General features: G+C 37.9%; 1 protein-coding gene across 3 annotated transcripts in view; it reads right to left on the bottom strand.

Moving 5' to 3' along the window:
• The window catches only part of CPED1 (cadherin like and PC-esterase domain containing 1), a 296,363-nt gene that overhangs the window by 248,715 nt on the left and 25,958 nt on the right, over window positions 1–21,690 (bottom strand). For all 3 annotated transcript variants that reach the window (XM_068549367.1, XM_068549369.1, XM_068549370.1), the window contains exon 2: window positions 16,648–16,831. In XM_068549367.1, the coding sequence (XP_068405468.1) occupies window positions 16,648–16,831 (184 nt within the window). The remainder of the gene's footprint in view (window positions 1–16,647; window positions 16,832–21,690) is intronic.

Raw genomic sequence — 21,690 nt, 5'->3', positions numbered from 1 at the left:
ATGTTTTGTTAATAGGCCTTCTTACGGTAGAAGGAGAGTATGTTAACTCAACAGACACCATTTGGTGGTTTTGATCTAAGGGAAACAGAGGACTTCATCAGCACGAGCCCTCAGTTAAAATTCATACACATTATCTAGAACTGGGATCAGTTTTCTCTCATTGGCAGTACAAGTGCATTTGCTAGAATATGTGACATCTTGAGCCCTGAAACTGATGATGAAGGAAGGTACGTTTTCATGAGTGAGTAGCAATGAGCCCCATGTGGTAGGTGTGACCTGACTAGTTAGGCCAACCCTGTGGGACCCTAAAGTGGGTGCTTTAGGTAAGGAGGGATTTGGGTAATGGGTAAGCAGAGCTATTGCCTAAAACCCGTTTCATCCACTTCATAATTTTCTTAAAATTGGCCCTGCTCCCAGAAGCCAAGGGGGTATCAGAAGTGTCTCCTCAGGCTAATAATGCTGTCATCTATGAGATGAAGAACACTTAAGCCCATATGAAACTATGCCAAGTATATTAAAGTGTACCGTATTATTAAAGTGTATTGTTCCTACACATCTATGAAGCACATTTTTCCCACATATTTTAATAGAATTCTGCAAAATTGGTGTTTCCTCTAATCTCTTAACATGAGTTTTCCACCTCTCCAGAGATTCTAGGAACATAATTTGCTATTTTTCTCTCTATTTATTACTCAAAATTTGTAGTGTAATCTCATTTCCCTTGTTTTGACTGTCCTTATTTAAAACCATTTTCTTTATTTCTTTGACAGTGCTAATTTTAAGATTTATGTATATATTTAATTATCTTTTAATGCTTTAACTTCTATCAAATTGATTCCCAAGAATAATATTGTTGGCTTAGAAACTATAAGTATTTTAAATGTTATAGATTTTCCTGATTGCTTTCCAAAAAAAGGCTACAATATTTCACATTTCCACAAGCAATGTATGAGAGCTTCCTTTCCTGGAATGTCTACCAGCAACAGGCGATATCACCAGTTTTGAAATTTGCCAGTCCTGGGACTGTAAAGTGATATGCTATACTTTAAATGGTCTTTCTGTAGCTTTTTGTGAACTTCATGATATTTTCTGCTTTGTTTTGACATTTAGATATGAAAATATAAACTGCTTATTCATATCCTTTGTATAAAAAAGATTTACAAATAAAAAGTTAAATTTAAAAAACAGCACTTAGAAAAATAGAAATATTTTTAAATTGATGTGTAAGTAAAGCTTCCTTTCCTATGAAAGAATTTAAATGATGTGACATTTTTAACTTCTCAGATTAAAAAATGTGATAACATCTAATACGGAAGATCCACGGAGAACTAGCACCTGCTGATGAAAGTAAAAATAGGAACCATCATTTTGTAGAGGAATGTGGCAGGAAGAACCACAGTTTTAATATTTTACCCATTGATACAACAATTCCACATTATACCCAAATCTCAAAAAAGCAATATAAACAAATATGGTAGTAAAGTTGGATTTTATACTAACAAGCTGAAAAAATTCTAAATATCTGTCAGGAAGAACTTGGTTAAAAAACTATGGTATACCCATACAATAAAACACAAAACAGAATAAAGCAAATGCTTTTCATACACTTTCAAGAAACTAGTATGATATTGTGGTCAAAGACTCAGGTTTGGAGAAAGACAGTCCTTGGGTCAAACCTTAACTCCACCATTTATGATATACACTGTTCAGTTCCTCATCTGTGAAACAGAAATAGCTACCTTGTGGACTAGAAGTGAGAATTCAATAAGTTAATGTATATAAACTACATAGCACAGTGCATTTAGTTAATGATCAAAAAAGGCTAACTTAAAACTAATGATATAACAATTTATCACAATCCTTAAAAACTACATTGATATGACAATACTTTTATCACAGTCTTTATTTTTATCAAAATATTAAAAATGTCTCAGGAATTCCCTGGTGGTCCAGTGGTTAGGACTCTGTGCTTCCATTGCTGGGGCCCCGGGTTCGACCCCTGGTCGAGGAACTAAGATCCCGCAAGTTGCATGTGGCAGCCAAAAAATTTTGAAAAAAAAAAGTATCTGTTAAAACATGTGGGGTAAACTATTGTAAAAGAGACAGGAGGCAAAAAGTCAGGATGTAAATGTGTGTGTGTGTGTGGGTGTGTGTGTGTTTGTGTGTGTGTGTTATGCTTAGAGAGATGCCTGGAAACATGCACAACGTTGTTTAACTGAGTTATCTCTGGGTGGTGGGATTTGGAGTGATTTTCGCTTTCATCTTTGTACTTGCAACGGTTTGATTCAATATTCTACCATAAACATATAACATCTTTATAAATGGGAAAACTATTTTCTAAAAATGTGGTTAGAATATGCATCCAAATAAAGAACTATTATTTTCTAAGAAAAACAGACATTGAGTCTTTTCAAACATTGTACACCTTTCAAAGTACTGTAAGATGCCAATCAACTGCTTTATACAAATGAAAAAATACATAAAATTAACATAGATCTCAATCATTTTAAAATTCAAAATGTCTCTGATGAAAATTGATGTAAAATACTCAGTGTGACAATGTAATAGTATTTCTTTCCATAAGACAGGAAACAAAATCAGTCTCAGGGTGCTATAGTCATGCTGTGTACAGTTATGAGTTCGAGATTTCAGACAACACAAAGTAAGGTCTTCCTGATACCCTTATTATGCTGTTTCTCCAAAAATGAACAAATAATGAACAGGAATCCTTGAGCAAACAAACCAATGGAAGGGCAAACACTTGTTATTCCTGATATTGGCTCTCTCAGATGAGCCTTCAGATTACCATGGAATGTGCCTGCCATCCTGGCATTCCCAGCATTCCTACCACGATGCAAGTACCAATTTCCAGCAGAATCTTAATCTGTTTTATACTACAGCTGTGAACTTGGATTTCCATGCTATACTTCCATAGAACAACAACAATTTTGTGAGTGCAATATTTACAATAGCAAAACATTAAAAATATCATAAATATCTAACAATATGGGAAAGATTAAGGACATTAAATTAAGTAAATATTAAGTACATCCAGTAATATAATTTTATGTAGCCCTTGAAATAACATTTACAAAGTTTTTACGGCATGTATTTCCGATATAACAGTATGGTAAAAAAGCAAACTAGAAAGTTGTATAAAATGTATAAAAAACTTATAAAGAAATGTGCCCCAAATTAACTGTCTTTGTTGGTGGCATTTTAGGTAATCTCCCTCATTCTTTATTATTGTTTTTATATATTTTCCAGTTGAACTAGATCTTAAATATCATCTAATCCAAAAATCTTCATCTTCTGTAAAATGAAAGGAATCTAAGAAATTAAGTAACTTAGTCATGGTTTCACATAGACATTGCAACCCAAGCCAGTATTCCTCTCTTCCACAGTACCATCTTGCTTCTCTTTGGGAGCATATAACTATCATTTGGAATAAATTATCTGTCCACATTTTTACCTTGATCCCACTATCTTCACGCAAGCCCAACATGTCCAAAGACAGTTTAAATTCAGCTACTTGTTGCTATCGTTTTTAAATGCGATCACTGGTCTTGACTGTAAAGAATTAAGCTAACATGTACCAAGGCTTTGCATGTTAACTCACAATTAATGGGTTTAGCATCTACGTAAGTTTAGGAGGGGGCTTCTCACCAAGGTAGAAGGTTGATTCAGGGTCCTAGCAAGGCAAATGGGGAACTGCCTGGCCACTAAATACTTAAAATAGCAAACAGGCAGAACATCTTTGTGCTTCTGGAAGAAACACTGAAAATCTGTAATAAAGAAATACCTAGGACAGTAGTTTTCAACAAGTGGTCCAGGACCAACACATTAGCATTACCTGGGAACTTATTATTTCTTAACCCACCTCCCTATTCTTACTGAATCAGATCAACTGGAAGTAGGGCCCAGCAATCTGTGATTTGACAAACCTTCCAGATAATTCTAATGCATACTAAGTTTGAGAATCATAGTCCTAGCAAATTGGTAGATACTATGGTCAAACTTTGCCAAAACCATGTTCCTTAAGCAAACATTCAGGGAAGGATTCCCTTTACCTTCTGGTAAGTATAAAATACAGAGCTAGCAATTAGAGAAGCAGGGCCCCCTGAGAGTCATTTCTGTCCTCTACACCCCTTAATCACTTATTTGGTCACTCTGATAACGAGATGGAATGCTAAACAGATTTTTTAAATTCCAAGAGTTCCCTGCTCTAAATAGATCATTTTGTTGCACAGATGATGAGATTCACATATGACTTTCATGTTTTTCCTTAGACAAAGAGCTGAAATGAGTTATTATTATTAAAGGTTATTATTAGCTATTGGCAGAATTCTTCTTTCTTTGAAAACAGAGACATCACTGGCTTGACTGACTCTGAAACAAGGTTACAGAGAACTTTCACTAGAGGCAGTGGGCATGTGAGTTCTGTTCTTCAGTTGGTTTTGCTCAGACACATTCTGAAGCACAGTTCATTTTGCTCTACAATACAGCTATTTCCTATCAAGCACTCACTATCTTTTCTCTAAACGTCAAAGAAGCAAATGATGCTTGAATATCTGAAGGAAATATTCAGCTCTTTTATTAGTATATTTGTAGGTTTATTTTTTCAATTGCTTATTCATTTAATTGTGTACCTACTAGGTATACACAAGGCACTGTCCTATGCAGGATAATGAATAAAAAGATGAATAAAATACTCCCTGTTCTACAAGAAGTTTGTCATATAGAAGGGGAGATGAGAGTAACAGACAAAAATTATAAAAATATAACAAAGCATAATCTAGGCATCAGAGGTATATGACTAATGTGTGATGGGGCCTTAGTTAACTTGTTTACCATTTCTAGTTTGAGGGGAATTTATGGGTGAATTTATGTATTAATTTGGATTTTAACAAATGGCAGAAAGGAGGAAATTCTAGGAGACAAAAGCCTCAATAGCACTGCAAAGTAGAAAGCTTTGAAATGTGATCAGGCAAAGGTGAGTAGCCCAATCAAAGTGGTTCTCCATTCTGCCCACACATTAATATCACCTGGGAAGCTTTTAAAAAAAAGTAATACCCAATATCCAGAGAAAACTATAATTCAAAAAGATACACGCACCCCTATGTTCATTGCAGCGTTGTTTACAATAGTCAGGACTTGGAAACAACCTAAATGTCCATCAACAGATGAATGGATAAAGAAGATGTGGTATATATATATACAATGGAATATTACTCAGCCATAAAAAAGAATGAAATAATGCCATTTGTAGCAACATGGATGGACCTAGAGATTATCATACTAAGTGAAGTAAGTCAGAAAGAGAAAGACAAATACCATATGATATCATTTATATGTGGAATCTAAAATATGACACATATGAACTTATCTATGAAACAGAAACTGACTCACAGACATAGATAGACGAGGTTGCAGAGGGGGAGAGGAGGGATTGATTGGGAGTTTGGGATTAGCAGATGTAAACTATTATAAATAGAATGGATAAACAACAAGGTCCTACTGGATAGCACAGGGAACTCTATTCAACATCCTGTGATAAACTATAATGGAAAAGAACATGAAAAAGAATGCATATATATGTATAACTGAATCACTGTGCTGTACAGTAGAAATTAACACAACATTGTAAATCAACAATACCTCAATAAGGTAAAGTTTTTAAAAAGAACTCAGGTAAAATAAGAACTTTAGGCCATAAAGTTAAGAATTAAAAAAAAAAAAAAAAGTGATACCCAGATCCAATCCCTTCCCCCCAAATTCTGATATAATTTTCTGAAGTGGGGCCTGGGCATTGGCTTCTTTAATTTTTATATTCCCTGGGTAATTCAAGTATGAGGACAAGCCTGAGAGCCATGCTACCGCAGGGATATGGAGGTGTCTGACTCCATGGCTCCGAATGCTGGGGTAAGAAATGTGCGTTCTGTTTAGGAGGAAATAAGAAATCATTAAACACTTCTGCACAGGAAAGTGATGTGAGCAGAGGTGTGCTTGTGGAATGTGAAACTGGCACGTGTGGTGGGGTTGTATTAACAGAAGGCAGAGACGAGCATCTGGGAGAGTAATAGTTACTGTGATACCACCAAAGAGGCCCAGTAACTGTAAGGAGTGTGGAGTCATGGCCAAGAGAAGGCCTACCTTACAGGGCTCATGGTGCCTGATATGTGCTGTGGCTGAAGGAGAGAGAGGACCTGATGACGAGCTTTAGAGCCTAGGAGGTGAGGGAATGCCGTACTAGTCAGAGGAACGTGGCTGGCAAGACCCACAGAATGGAAGCATCATGCATTATCCATTATTTATATATGCCGAGGCCCTGGGACACACAAGTCAAAACTACCAGGTACCTGGAAAATCTATGCTTTCTCAAAACTTTGCCTATAGGAGACAGATTAGGATTCAACATTATTTAGAGGTTCTATCCCAAGTGGGATATTTTTTTTGAGATATAAATGACATCTAACATTATATTAGTTTCAAGTGTACAACATAATGATTCTCTCTCTCTCTCTCTCTCTGGGTATGTGTGTGTGTGTGTATGTGTGTATATATATATATATATATATATATATATATATATATATATATATGTTGTTAAATGATAACCATAATAAGTCTAGCTAACATCCATCACCACACATAGTTATACATTTTTTTGATAAGGAGAACCTTTACAATCTACTGTCTTAACGACTTTCAAATAGACGATACAGTACCATAACTCTAGTTACCGTGCTATATATTACATCTCCAGATGTACTTATTTATGACTGGAAGCTTGTACCCTTTGATCACCAGCCCCAGCCTCTGGCAACCACTGAGGAGTTCCCCAGAGGAGATCACTGAATCTGTAGAAAGATGTCTTGAGGGAGTATCAAGACAGGAGGAAAAAAAGATGGCTAGGGATAAATGTCCTGGAGAAGGCTCATATTTGGAGGAAAAACATAAAGAAGGAAGGGTCAGAAAGGTGGGAGAAGCAGGCAAGGGCACTATCAAGGAAGTTAAGAGAGAAAAGGGTTTGTAAGAAAATCCCGGAGCACGTAGCGCCCCCTCAGTGCTAGGATAGGTATTTATTCCACTGATACACACATTTCACCAAGTTTGGGAAACACTGCTAGAGTAAGATCAAGGAAATTGAGAACTTACATTAAAGCCTAATTTACATTCCCCCCATGCTCAAACATGCTCTTCTACCCAAAATAATGCAATTGTAAATATGGTGGCTGGATTTTGTAACACAAAGGAATTTCTTGGTAAATTCTGAAGAGACAATTTTGGTGGGGTGAAAATCTGATTATTGAGAGTTAATTAGAGAGAGATTAACAAGGGAAAAAAAAAATTACTTTTCCTTAAGTCTTTGTTTCCCAAACTGTGGTTTGTACTTCCACAAAGAGACGCTGTTAAGAGGAAGCCACTTTAGCTAAAAATAAGATAGAAACCATATATGATATCCAGAGCGAAATATTAATTAACTGAGAAAAGTCAAGTCTAAAAAGGAAGTGATTCGGGACGTTTCAACAATATTTGTAACATTGAAAGTAGAAAGTAAAAGTGATACAAAAATTAAGAGGCGGTCTTGAAAATATGGTTAGATGCTCCTAAACTCCTACCAAATTGAGGGCAAGGTCTAAAATATTTCAAGCAGCGAAATCTGATAATACACTAGCATAGTAAACGCACTGTATCTGGAGTCTCCAAACACCCTTAAATTAATCCACATACTCTGTCACTTGAAAGGTCCCATATGAAGGAGTTTGTTTTCCTTCCTGGAGTCTTTCTCCATCTAAATATAATACGAATATTTGTTTTTACAAATTAAATCTGTCATTTAGAGCACAGTTTAGTCTGTGGCAAAACCAAGCAAAAAAGTCTAAGTTCCAAACAAAACAAAACAAACAAAAAAACCCCCCGTCTCCTCAATTCTAAAGAAATATGAAAAGAACAATGACCTGTAATAAATTGCTTATAAAAAAAATAAAAACTTATAAAATTTTCCATGCTGCATCTTTTTTAAAAAATAAAAGCAGAAGGCAGTGCATTTAAAGAAACAGTACAAAGAAACTTATCTGCAAAGCTGCATTAAACATTTCCCAGCTATGGAAAACTCAAATACCCAATCTGGTTTCTATGAAACTTAAAAAGATCAAACAATTAGAAAGAAGCTAGGCTTGAAGGAGAAATGCTAGGGATTTCAGTAAACATCTGGTTACCATTTTCAATTGAAAGAAGTAACCCACTTAAGGAAGTAGTTTAGTTTCTTTGGAGTAAAAATGAGACAGTGGCTTTTTGTTCCCTTTTGCACAGTGGAGGGTAAAGGAAACATCAGACTGGAGAGGTCACTCACAACTCAACTTTTGTAAATAAGAAAGTTTTTTTTTCAAAAACTAAAGTAAATTGAACTCAGGTCCCTGTAGTATAAACAACTCAACCGAGTTAAGGTTAAATAAACATTCCTTGAGCTCTCCTGTGTCAATTAAAGAACAAATTCTGTTTGGTTGTAAATACATCAGTAATTCTATGAGCAATGAGGAAAATAACAATAAATGCAAACACACAATTACCATGTGTCATAACACAAAAAAAATAGAACGGTGCAGCCCTATATGTTTCTCTGATTCAATTTCTTTTCTTTTCTAGCTTGATTAACTGAAGGCACAGAAGCACTTCTGATACCGTCCAAAACCTATTACTTGCCTAATAGAAAACGTATGTCCAGTGTGTTCGAGGAGAAATACCGACAAGGCAAAACACACTGTGCCTTTTAAATGTGGCCTTTACTCTTTTGTGTTCCTGCTAAACAGTCGTAGTGCATATTAAACTCAGGAAGGCAGCAGGAGTGCTGGTGTGGGGCTGGAGGGGAAGAGGAATGAGGTGTTCATTAGGCTCTGAAATTTTAACTGACGAGAAGAAGCATCTGTTACGAACGTGCACTGCTAGCCAGGAGGAACCGTCTCCCATTTTGCCTCCAGATACACGTTTCTCCACTCCTTCTTTGCTTCCCCTTCCTCTCTTCTGCCCAGAGAACAGGAGACTAAAAGCAAAGACTCAAGGAAAGGAATCCTAAAATGATAGAGGTTTAAAATCTTGTCTTGCTTTCTCTCATTCTGTGTTGTATAAATGTTAGCCCGCGTCCCAGAGCCGCAGATTTGAAAGGGGCGTCGATGGTTTTACTCGTTCTCCTGGCTGATAAAGCAGCCACTCAGCAGTGTCCCTGCTTTGCTCCCATTCCAACAAAACTTCCTACTCTTTGAAATGGGCTGTTCCACTGCTGGATGAGTCTGATTGATACAACGTTCACCCTTCAGCGGGTCCTATGCCTTCTAGGGTTACCACAAATAAATCTTGTACTCAAGCGACCCGTTAAACAGCGGGAATACAAAAATACTGGCCCAACTACTTGCAGGGCCTCCCTGAAACGGTCTTTTCAATAGGAACAATCTATTTTCCCGTTCCTGCTACAGTTCTGGTTTCTGCTGCAACTGTAGAAATATGCCCTCTTCAAGTATACATAAATAATTCCGACCCAACGATAAAATATGGTCTGCATCAGAGTCTCTTGAACTACATATTACTTAGACTCTACCCTGGGAGCAAGTTTAAAACTTTTGGAAAACATTTATTTTCTCTTAGGCCACTATTCGTTCTACGAACTAAGACAATGATTTACTAAATAGTACCTCGATGCTATGAAAGAGAAAAATTTGATGGTGCCTCTTTCTTTTTCTTTAGAGAAGTACATGTTATAAAAATCCTGGGTCATATGATATGTTTTTCCAAAGCAAGGGGCTGTAAGAGCATGAAAGTGAATATTTTACACTATGCTAAGAAAAGAACCAGAAGGCGAAAGGCAGAGGACACAAACAGGACCTAAATGACATGATGGGGTTTTTGACCTTTAATGTTGTCTACATTCACGAGCTGAAAAAGCTATATGCTTACTTTTCCGTGTCCTTTACTGGAGAGAATCTTTAGGTAACACTGTGCGTTCTATTGTTTTACAGAATATTAAACCTTCAATGAATCAATCATCACCTCTAAGCAGATAACCTACAAATCTACATCTCCTGCCCTGACCTCCAGTCTCTGCTAAATACATCCATATGAAAACCTCAAGGCACCCGAGTCTGAGTACGTTCAGAACTAAACTCATCCGCCCTCCCTACAAAACCGGTAAGCTGAGGAACACCGCTAAACGTGGCAGAGGAGTCTTGAAAGCCAAAGAGGGGAACAAATGGACACAAGCATTGAAAACCTCAACAGTATAGAACTGTTTTATGTATAAAGTATTAGCTCTATCTACTACTGAATTTGTGGTTGCATTATTTTTGTTATAAGAGATTTGAGCATGAAAAGAATACCAGTGTTCCTATAAAGTTACATAAAAATGAAAGGTTGATGAATTAAATTTTAATGTGAAAGTCTGAGGTAGTTCACTATTTAAGGGGCTCAGCTGTTGGTGTACTATTTTATCCTCGTTTATTCATGTATTCAATAAATATTTATTGCGTGCCCCTATGTGGAGGGCTTCATTTTATGTGATGAGCTGAGCAGACAGGGCTCCTGACCTCAACGAGTTTACAGATTTTTTAGAAGTGAAGTTGTTTTTTCCTAATGGAATGATCCAAGAGACTGTGTGTTGGAATTTCAGGAGGGTTTACAACCCAGATCTGTCAATGAAAACATGTTAAATTGGGAGGGAGACTTGGAAAGGATAGGACCTGATAGGGAGACCTATCAAGTTCATTTAATGCAAAATATCCAGTAGCAGCACCCTTCTGCTACTGATAGAACCCACTTTAAACGTACCTCTCCACAAAGGAATAGTCACAATCTCCTTTCTGTATCTAGTTCCTGACAGCAGTAGCAATATTACCTCCCATATTTAGAGTGCCTACCACGTGCCATTCTCAGAACTATCTCAAAACAATCCACTACGGAAGAGAAAACTAGGGCTTTGAGAGGCTAAATTGCCCAGGGTAGTGTAACCATTAAAGGTAACACCAGGGAGTCCAACCCAGGTTCAGTCTTAACTCCACAGCTTATTCCCTTTAATTACCACAGTCTACTAGCTCCCCAAGAAAGCAATTATTGCGGTTAAGCTCTTCTTACTTAATTTAAATCTCAACTTCCTTATGGCTTCTTTTTGAATACATATAAACTAAAGAAAAATTTGAAATACATTTTCCATTACAAAAGTTAAGATTGGTCTATAAGAGATGTTTCTTTTCCATGTAAACTGCAGACACAGCTTCTGGCAAGTAGCCATTATAAATAAACCTTCAAAATTAGACTAGATTTCAAATGATACATGGATGTGTTGGACATTTTTAAGAGTGCAGGTGAATGTAAATAAAACTATGGGAGGAGAGAAACTATGAAATTATAAACAGGGAAGGAAATAGGCTTTTTCTTCTTTAATATATTTTCCACAACATTAAGTAGTGATCTGTATCTCTCGCTCTGTTGACTATATCTTTTAATAGTGCATCCCAAGAACACAGTTGGGTAAATGACAGTGTCCTTCTTAGTGGGGGGAAAGCTGTAGCAATATTATTTAAAATACGATCTCCAAACACAATATATCAAATGTAATATCAATACAAATATCGATAAATACTATTTATCACAGTATTAACCCTAGCCCTTCCTAGAAAGGCTTTCACTATGCCATGCTGTCATGTTACACTCTCAGCTCGCATTGGAAGGTTGCTATGTGAACCAAGACATGACATCCACTTCGCCTGCAATACAAATGTTGCTCTGACCCTTGACCCGTTACATAATGTCATCAAATTAATAATCCCTTTGAAAAAGTTGTTTTAAATGTACTACTTGGGCACGTCGGAGATCAGCGGAAGGAACTATAGAATTCCCTCCTTCCTGAGAGCGAAACCTCTATTCTTTCCCTTGTTGCTCTGGGTACTTGGCAGCTCAAACCAAAATTAAGCCGAAATTATGGTAGCTAAGAGGAATATCCAGTTTGAGCCCTAATTTTATATTTCCATTTTAGTAATCATATTATTATATGTTTGACTATAAACCATCAAATCCTTTTTGAATGAGGTTTGATGTAAGTTAAAAACCTAACCTACCTCAGTCCTAGAGTTTAACCATCAGCTTGGTCTGAAATCAGATGACATAGAATTAGTCTAGATCCATGGGTCAGCAAACGTTTTCTGTAAAGGGCCCAATAATAAATATTTTAGGCCTTAAGAGCCATACAGTCTCTGTTGCAACTACTCAACTCTGCTGTTGCAGAACAAAAAAGGCCAAAGACAGTACAAAAACAAATGCGTGGCTGTGTTCCAATCAAACTTCGTTTACAGAAACAGGCGTTAGGTCAGATTTGGCCAGTGGGCCATGGTTTGCCAACCCCTGGCAAGAAAATTTCTATGGTCTTTCACTTTCTGTATTTCTTCAAAAACCATTCCATGTAAAACCCCCAAGTTACAAAAACAAGAGCAATTTGAAACCATAAGAGTAATAACTCCAATTCTGTAGCTCTGATAGCAGTTGGCATTTGTTTTTCACGTTGACTATATAATACACTTAATTTAAAAGTGCAGGATGCACTCAGGAATGGACAGAAAATTGCTAAATATGCTCTACTCTTCAAGTATACATAAATAATTCTGATCTAATGATAAAGTCCATTGAATCAGAGTCTCCTGAGTCACACCCTTCTTGGATGTTGCCATGGGAATAGGTTAAGAACTTTTTTGGAAAACACCTACTCTTTTAGGCCACTATACTATTCCACGTACTAAAGCACTGATTTACTAAATACTATCTAGATACTAGGAAAGGGAATAATTGGTTGGTCCTTCCAATCTTTTCCTTTAGAGAATTATGTTCTTACAAATGCAGGGACATAAGATATATTTTTCCAAAGCAGGGTATTGAAGGACCACAAATGTATATGTTTTACATTCTGCTAAGTTTTGTAGGCATGAATCTGTAAAGACAATTGTCCTCTTACTGTTCTCAAAATCAGCTTAAAGTCGAAATGCTGATAAATAACTATACCAATAAATCTTAAGTAGTTCAATGGCATTGTAGCAGGCAGACTTTTGTATCGTTTTATTCCCCAAATTAACTTTAAACATTGCTATTCTTTGAACCAATAGTATATCCCTTAGGACAATGCTCCCCAAACTAGGTTACATGTCAGAATTACCTGTGTCTGTTTTTAACATATAAATTTCTGGGTCCCACTCCCAGCCTACTGAATGAGAAAAATATCGGTGGGGCTTTCCTTTGTTTCTTCCCAGAACTCTGATGCGTGTGGACAAAGTGATTAAATTCTCACCACATACTTTTGTGAAGTAAAAAGTCATTACTGCCTTTAACAGATAAGAGAACTAGAACTCAGAGCACTTAACTTGCTTAAGGTCAAGTATACACAGCCTCATAGTCGTTCCGGTTAGAGCCACCAATTTCTGTTATATCATAGAATGGAATTAACCGGGGAAAAAACATAATGTCCATATTCGAATTTACAACCCAAGACTGGTTGCTTTTCCTTTCAATAAATGTTTACTAAATTAGTGGGAAAATTAAACACAATATGAAGCCCAAACGTAACTCTGCAAGAACAGATTATACTGAATCGTAGGACGTTGCCTGCCTGAACCAGCACCCTTTAATTTTTTCTAATTTTTATCCATTTCTGGCCTTAAATGGTTAAAAAAAAAAGTGGCCCCATGCTGGAAAAAGGCCACCTGTGCTTCAAAGGATGGCACAAAAAAGAGGTCAGCAGAAATGGTGGGGGTTGAGTCAAAAGAGGATTGGAAAGCAGGTGGAATAAATGAGTAGAATAGGGAAAATGCATTTTATATTTATTTTCCTAGGACTAAAAATGTACTTTATAAATGTGTCAGATCTGCACCTGAGTACTCTTGTACTTTGTGGGAGTGCCTATTTTGTTTTTAATGTAGTATTTTCAAATTTCAGGTTAGCAAACAGCAATGGTGAAAAGAAAGATAGGTGGGGTAGGTCTCCAGATCATTCTGAATTGCTTCCACTTTCCCCAAGCTGTTCAACATGGGGAGATGAAGTTTAACGGTGCCAATATAGCATCCCACTTTCTGCTGCTGTACACATAGTAAAATAAGCATGGGGTGGATATGTGGAACTAAAGAAAAAAAATTTTTACAAGAATCAAATCTCTAGAAAATATTTTTGATAGTAAGTGCTTCAATTCAAACATAACTTGTAGATTAAATGTGTGGCTACGGAAAATAAGCTGCAATAAAAAAGTGGCTTTTTTTTCTGTAGGTTAGATAATCAGGGACATGTTAGATGATAGTCATAGAACTTTTTTTATCTCAGGTATTCAATGCACGTGCTCTCACAGTGAAAACTACAAAATCCAATGAAGAACCAAAAATCAATTTCCCATACTTGTGAAATTGCTACCCTTTCTTGAGGCTGATCCAGGAAAAATATCTTACTATACAAAGTAAAAGAATACCCAGAAAGAGGCATGGATATTTTCAAAGCTGAGGAAACGTGGGGAAAGGGAGCCAAATCAGTATTTACACTGACAAATTCTGGTGACACCGTCTAGTTATCTTGTGCTACGGGCCCAGCAGCTCCCTTTGCTGCCAGATTCTATTGCCTTCAGGCTCTCTTCGCACTTTCTTGGTATTTGGAAGCTGCAAAGTCATCCTCCTTTTTCTTGTAAAACTGACTCGAGGACATCAAGGGAGAGAAGAGCCATATTCCTTGTTTTGCAACTGGAGAAAACTGAAAATTGGAATTGAAGTTGAAATGCACAGATAATCCAAGCTGTGCCTATACACAGTCAGTAGCAGCACCAAGGAGACAGAAGAACATGGGAATTTCAGACAATAGTGTTGTGTTATCAGGGCGGATGCTTTGCAGGATTCCAGGAGCACAGCTCATGTGGCACAAAGGCAGTGGTTATACAGTCAAGCACCTGGTTCAGCGATGGGCTAAAATAATTTACGGGATGAGAGGAAGACTAAATGTTTTACATCTTTCCTTAATACCAACAACAGCTATTCTGATCAATGGTTTTCTGACAATATCATTTATGGATGTTCCAGAACTTTAGATTGGTCCTTCTTAATAGAACCAACCCCAGTGAGGTTTGTAAACTTGGTTTCCAGCTGCTTTGATATTCTAGAGCATTCGACTTCCCTTTTGTTTTTCTTATTTGTTTCCAAAAGCTCTAGATTTCCATACTTCTCCTGGGGGCAGGGACCAGCAAATGGCATTCCTGAAGACCTGTGCTAATGACCTCTGCACATTTTTAAGAACTTTCTTTTCATCAAAGTGGATCTCTTGGGGCTTTCTTCCCTGGGAGCTTTGTTAGCTAAGCAGCTTATAACTTTACCGCCAACATGGTAAAAGGTGGTGAAGGGTAATCATGGCTAAATGTCCCCCAGCCTCTTTCACTGACCAGCATAAACCAGCACTTCAAAGAGCAAGGGGGGACCTAACTGAAGAGCAAGTGCTATGAGGATGTCAAGGTGGCTGAAAGTGAAATGACAAATGAAAATTATTGTGGCACTGGGATCTGACTTTTTCTCCCAAAGGAAACCATCATGGAGATCAGCAGTGGATTCAAATTGCTTTCCCTCCCCCAGCTTTTGATAAAAAGGAAAACAGATACACTGTGTTGTCGTAAAGAGAAAAATCTGACTGGCTCATGGAGAATGAGTGCTATACATCCTGGTAGCTCTAGTAATGATAGATTAGTGCAGGATAAGGGGCCAAAGAGGAAGTGGGCAACACGGAGGTGAAGAGGACGAGCACAGAAGTGAGAGTTGGAACACAGGGGTTCAAATCCTGCCCTTCCATCACCCCAGGTTTAAGATACAAGGTGAGTCACTGCACCTCTCCAAGCCTCAGTTTCCTCTTCTGGAATTGGGGAAGGAATGAATATTTCTTAATCCTAGGGCACTCAGGGGCCTTCAGTGAGGATTAAATGAGGCCATGAATACAGAATACAACATGTCACATGGTTAGTTACTCAAGAAATGTCAGCTGTTACTGTTATTGCCCTTTTGACCCTCATCACCTACTCAACTTCTTTTTCAAATAACTTGTTTAAAAACTTGTCTCTTATTTTTCACTTCAAATGATAGAAATAAAAAGTACACAGCCATAAATAAATAAATAAGTAAAATTCTTTTAAAAAAAGTACTTGACTAGTAATGGCGTGTGAGATAAATATCTATACTTCTTTTGCATTTAGAACCAATCTGTGAATCACATTTAGCTGGCTTCTCGAAACAATTTCCAGCACATTCTACTTGCAGTCAGATGAAGTGGCAATTTTCTTAAAATATGAAGCAGTTTGGTGCTGGGCAGAACACGTATTTGGGCTCATAAACATAAACATGTTTTACGTAGCATTTAAAGATGAACTATGCAGCTCCAAAATGCTACAAAAATACAAACAAAATAATTTCAGGAATAAAGAAATGTAGCTAAAAGAAAATGGAGAGGAAGCAGAAAAGGAGCCAAGTTTTCTGTGATGCAAGAAAGCGGATCATGGGTAAAACTTGGTTCTTGTGAATTTTTTTAGAGGAAGATAGTAGCACATTTCAGGAAATATTTAATATTAGAAGGCAAGCAACTTCGGTAATTACTCCGGACTCTGACCTTTTTCTAGTAGCCCCAGCCCAGGGTCGGCACCGAGCCTTTCTTCAGTGATGACAACCGCATAGTGATGCTGAGTGAGAATGCGCTGGTGGAGCTGCAGATCCCTTTTGCTGGAGGAAGGAGGCCTGTACAGAACGGCCTTTCTGCCATGGCTGCCGAAGTGGGTCTCAACTGACTCTTCGATCTACAGAAAGAAAGAAGGCATAAAAATTCAAGGAGAAAAAGGAGCACGTTTCCCTCGAAGGAGATCATTAATGCAAATCGGGGGCCGTTCAGAAAGTTGTCTTTTAAGTTTTTCTCTGGAAATGAATGACAGATCCTCTGAAAGGCTGACCAGGACAAAGGCCAACCTCATCTGCGAGAACTGAAGGTGAACTGTATTTTTCTCATTATTCCAGAAGGATGAAAATTTCAGGCCATTAAAATATAGAGTTCCTGGAGGAATACCGTGGCATGGAAATACCGAGCTCAACTCTGGCTGAAAAATAGAAACTAATAGCAACGCTTTTCATCTGCATTGTGCTTTTCTGTAGTAGTTCCAACTGCCTTATCTTTTAACAGTTCTTTTAGGTAAACACATTAGAGGAAATAGACTCAGGGAGGATGGATTTTGCACCGGAAGGACAGGGGAGTACAGCTGAGAAGCAATCCCAGAGCTCTCTGGAGATGCACAACGCTGCTGCTTCTCTCCATCAGGACGAAGCAAAATTTGAATGCATCTCCGTGAGGCAGGATGGAACTTCGTGTGAGAAGGGGCGGGTATCACTTAAGTATCATAATTTTAGGTTCTTCCTTCAGTGGTTTATTGCTCCTCCAAAGACATATTCTTTCTGACGCTGATGTTTGAAATACCGTTAACAAGAGGGAAGTTTTGGGACTTCCCTGGTGGTACAGTGATTAAGAATCTGCCTGCCAATTCAGGGGACACAGTTTCGAGCCCTGGTCTGGGAAGATCACACATGCCGCGGAGCAACTAAGCCCACAAGCCACAACTACTAAGCCCGCGCGCCTAGAGCCCGTGCTCCACAACAAGAGAAGCCACCGCAATGAGAAGCACGCGCACCACAACGAAGAGTGGCCCTCACTCGCCGCAACTAGAGAAAGCCCGCATGCAGCAACAAAGACCCAACGCAGCCAAAAATAAATAAATACATTTATAAAAAAAAAAAAAAGAGGGAAGTTTTGAATTGGCAAGTAGAAAGAATACTGACATTGAAATTCATTATACGATTTAATGGCAGATACTATGTGTTTTCCTGAAAATTTGTGACTAAACCTTGATTAAGTAGACATTTTTTACTACGGGAAGGAGTGATGAAAGTGGATGGGGGTTAGAGAAAAAATAAAAAGGGAGATGCCAAAGAAGAGGAAACAAAGGGGTTGGAGAAGGCAGATGAGGGGGAAGAGGTAAAAAATGAAATTGGGAAACCACATTACTTTTAGTGGCAGCTCTGAATCAAATTGTCCATTTCATGGATCTAAGACACATTTTGTACCCTGTCTTTTCACTCCTTAAATTTCTTCATTATTTCCCATTACTGACCGAATCAATTCCACATCTTTATCAAGGAATGTAGGCCATTTGAACTTAGACCCATCTTCCTTCTCTGGTCACGTTGTACTCTTAGTCATTTCCATTCCTGATCCCATCCGGCTCCTTCATACAGACTCCCCTGTGCCTTCAACCCACAATTCCTTCCTCTCTCTCCATTCTTCTGTTTAGCAAACTCCAAATCAAACAGTACCTCTTTGGAAAATTTTCATTGAAATACATCCTTCCATCAGCACTTATGAAATTGTGTCTCTCCCTGATGTGAGTTCCCTAACAGGCAGCCTGCATTGTCCCTGTGTCTCTAGTACACATCGTACATACTTAATAAATGAAGATATCTAGTAAATTAATGCACCGCAATGCTCTATCAAGATCTGATCTTTGAATATACATATGGAAAGAAGAAACAGCTTTAGCTTGTAAACCCTTTGAGGGCAGGAACTATATCCTATTTTCATTGCATACAAATGATGGCTATCTGAAAATTAATAGACAAAGCATGCTGTAGTGCAGAAGGACACAAACTCTGCAGCCAGGCTGCCGGCTTCAAATCCGCTGGTTCCACCAGCACTAATCATGTGATCTTGGACAGTACCTTCTTCCTAAGTCTGCTGTGAGGATTAAAGACTTAATATTTGTAAAGTGCTTAGAACTGTGCCTGGCATAAAGGAAGTCCTATATATGTGTTTTTAAAATAATCATATGTCAAAAAGAGCAAAGAGTCAGGAACACTGTTTCTGTATCTGAGCTTTGCCTGACACATGCTAACATAGGCTCTTAATACATGTGTGATGAATACAAAGGAAAGAAAGAGAACACCAGCTATCACACCTTCTGTGCATGGTACTTTGGGAAAACATGATCAGATATTTTCCCTTGTTAAAGGATACTTCGTTTTACTGATAACGAAACTATTTAAACTTAAGAATTTAACTGCAAACTGGGACATAACTCCCCAGCAAATGTTGTAATTGTTCGTAGTGATAAACAATTAAGAAGGAGTATTTGAAACCAACTACTGGACTCAGGAGTTAGAGGGAAACAGTAGCCCATAGGAGGCCAAAAGAAACAAACATGAAAACATGTTTGGGGAACATGAAAGGGGAAGACAGATACTTCCAAATATATCACTGTCACTCAAGCAAAATACAACGTCCAGAATTCCCTTCTCACATTATTTTCTTTCACAATCACAGGATGCCCCTCTCGATTACAGCTGGCTCGGGTACAGCAGTGATTTCACATGAGGAGAGTGTATTTCCAAACTTTAAGTTCTTATTATTTTGAAAGATATAATCCCTCTTTCCCACCCCCACCCCCCAAACCATGATCAGTTTAAGTAAGAGCAGCAAAGTTCTTGCCGGCATATCTTATAGAGAGCATATTTTAAATAAAGTGTTAATTACTGGCCATATTTTATCATAACCTTTATAACACACTGAAATTTTAACTCACGTCTCAGACTACAGAGAATAAATAGGAAATGAGTTCGTCTGTCAAATTATGTTGTATTATCCTGTAATACAAACTGCCCCTGCTGTAATATTTATAACACCCTGTATCAGCAGAATGGCCCAATACCAAGGGGCGAGAACGGTTTTAGCTGGTCCAACAACAGGGGCACGCACTGCGTATGTGAAATACAATTATGTCAACCGCACCAGCAAATGCGGGATTATCAAATGCCCGGAGCCGCACTTTTGGAAATGAGAGCTCCTGATGACTCCTACAAGTCTGAGGGTATATATATATATTTTTTAAATTAATTAATTAATTAATTTATGGCTGTGTTGGGTCTTCGCTTCTGTGCGAGGGCTTTCTCTAGTTGCGGCAAGCGGGGGCCACTCTTCACCGCGGTGCGCGGGCCTTTTCACTATCGCGGCCTCTCTTGTTGCGGAGCACAGGCTCCAGACGCGCAGGCTCAGTAGTTGTGGCTCACGGGCCCAGCTGCTCCGCGGCATGCGGGATCCTCCCAGACCAGGGCTCGAACCCGTGTCCCCTGCATTAGCAGGCAGACTCCCAACCGCTGCGCCACCAGGGAAGCCCCTGAGGGTATGTTTTTAGTGGAAGAATACATTTAACCTGGCTATCACTACAACAACTGAACTTGAGACTTGCGGGTCTGCTGCAGAGAATTTAGAAAAGAATGAGTGTTACTGGATGTTGATACTGAACCTCGAGTCACTTCCCTCTCTCCCTTCTTCCTGAGAGATCTGCAGAATAGCCCCTCAGAAATCACTTCGCTGGACTACACGAAAGTTGCTTTATAACCGAACACATTATTTTTATTGGAAGGACTTCAAAATCTGAAGTCTCTATGCCGCCTTAGGATAGAGTGTTGTAATAAACTAGTTGGAGGGTTAGATGCAGCCATGTAAGGAATCAAAAATCTAGATTTGGATTCTGGCTCTGCCACTCGCGTGCTTCGTCCACTGGGGAGAGTGATGTAATCTCCCCACATCAGAGTTTTCTCATATGTATAGTTGAAGTAGCGAATCCTACTTCATGAGATCGTATGGTGAAATTAAATCAGTTTTCTATATGAAAGTGTCCAACACAGCATCCCACCAATAAACGATGTCAAATATACACAAGTAAAATTGAATAAAAAGCTATATCCCATTGTAACACTGCTTTTATATTAGAAATTCTGTAAGTTTTTCAATTAATATAGTTTGGTCTCTGTCATAAAAAGCCTTTCTACAGTAAACTATATGCTTCTATGTACCCTGATACATATTTTTCTCTGTCAGGCTTATCATCTTCTAAGGCAAAAATATGATTTCTTTATTATGTTTATTGTCTGTTTCCCCACACCATAAAAGAAGGTAAATGAAAGCATATATTTTTGTCTGTTTTGTTCACTTTTGTTTCCCCAGCCTAAGAATAGTCCTTGGCACATAACGGGCACATAATAAATATTCTTTGAATGAATGAATACAAACATCTTTTTTTTCAATATGTAAAAGCCTTTTTTATAAATACTACCATGGAAGATTGGGATAGAAAGTGGTGAAAATTTGTATTAAGAAATTTGTTTCAAATGTAAAATCGATAGCTAGTGGGAAGCAGCCACATAGCACAGGGAGATGAGCTCGGTGCTTTGTGACCACCTAGAGGGGTGGGATAGGGAGGGTGGGAGGGAGACGCAAGAGGGAGGAGATATGTGGATATATGTATATGTATGGCTGATTCACTTTGTTATAAAGCAGAAACTAACACAACATTGTAGAGCAATTATACTCCAATAAAGATGTTAAAAAAAATAAAAATAAAAATAAAGCAATTTGTTTCAGTAGAATAGTGGCAAGAATGACAAAAATAGAGTTAAGTACTTGAGCAAAGTAATGAATTTACAGTAAAAAAAAATTCGATAAAGAGCTATATTATAAAGGCAGTATATTTCTCAGTTACTATTAACAAGTCTTCACCAAGACTTACCACAAAAGCAAGAAATACAGCTCTTGAAAATATAGTAGAGACGAGAAATA

This window comes from Eschrichtius robustus, chromosome 8 (assembly GCF_028021215.1).
Source record: "Eschrichtius robustus isolate mEscRob2 chromosome 8, mEscRob2.pri, whole genome shotgun sequence".
Lineage (NCBI taxonomy): Eukaryota > Metazoa > Chordata > Mammalia > Artiodactyla > Eschrichtiidae > Eschrichtius > Eschrichtius robustus.
The sequence above is the reverse complement of the archived record's forward strand: the minus strand, read 5'-3'. Positions and strand labels throughout refer to the sequence as shown.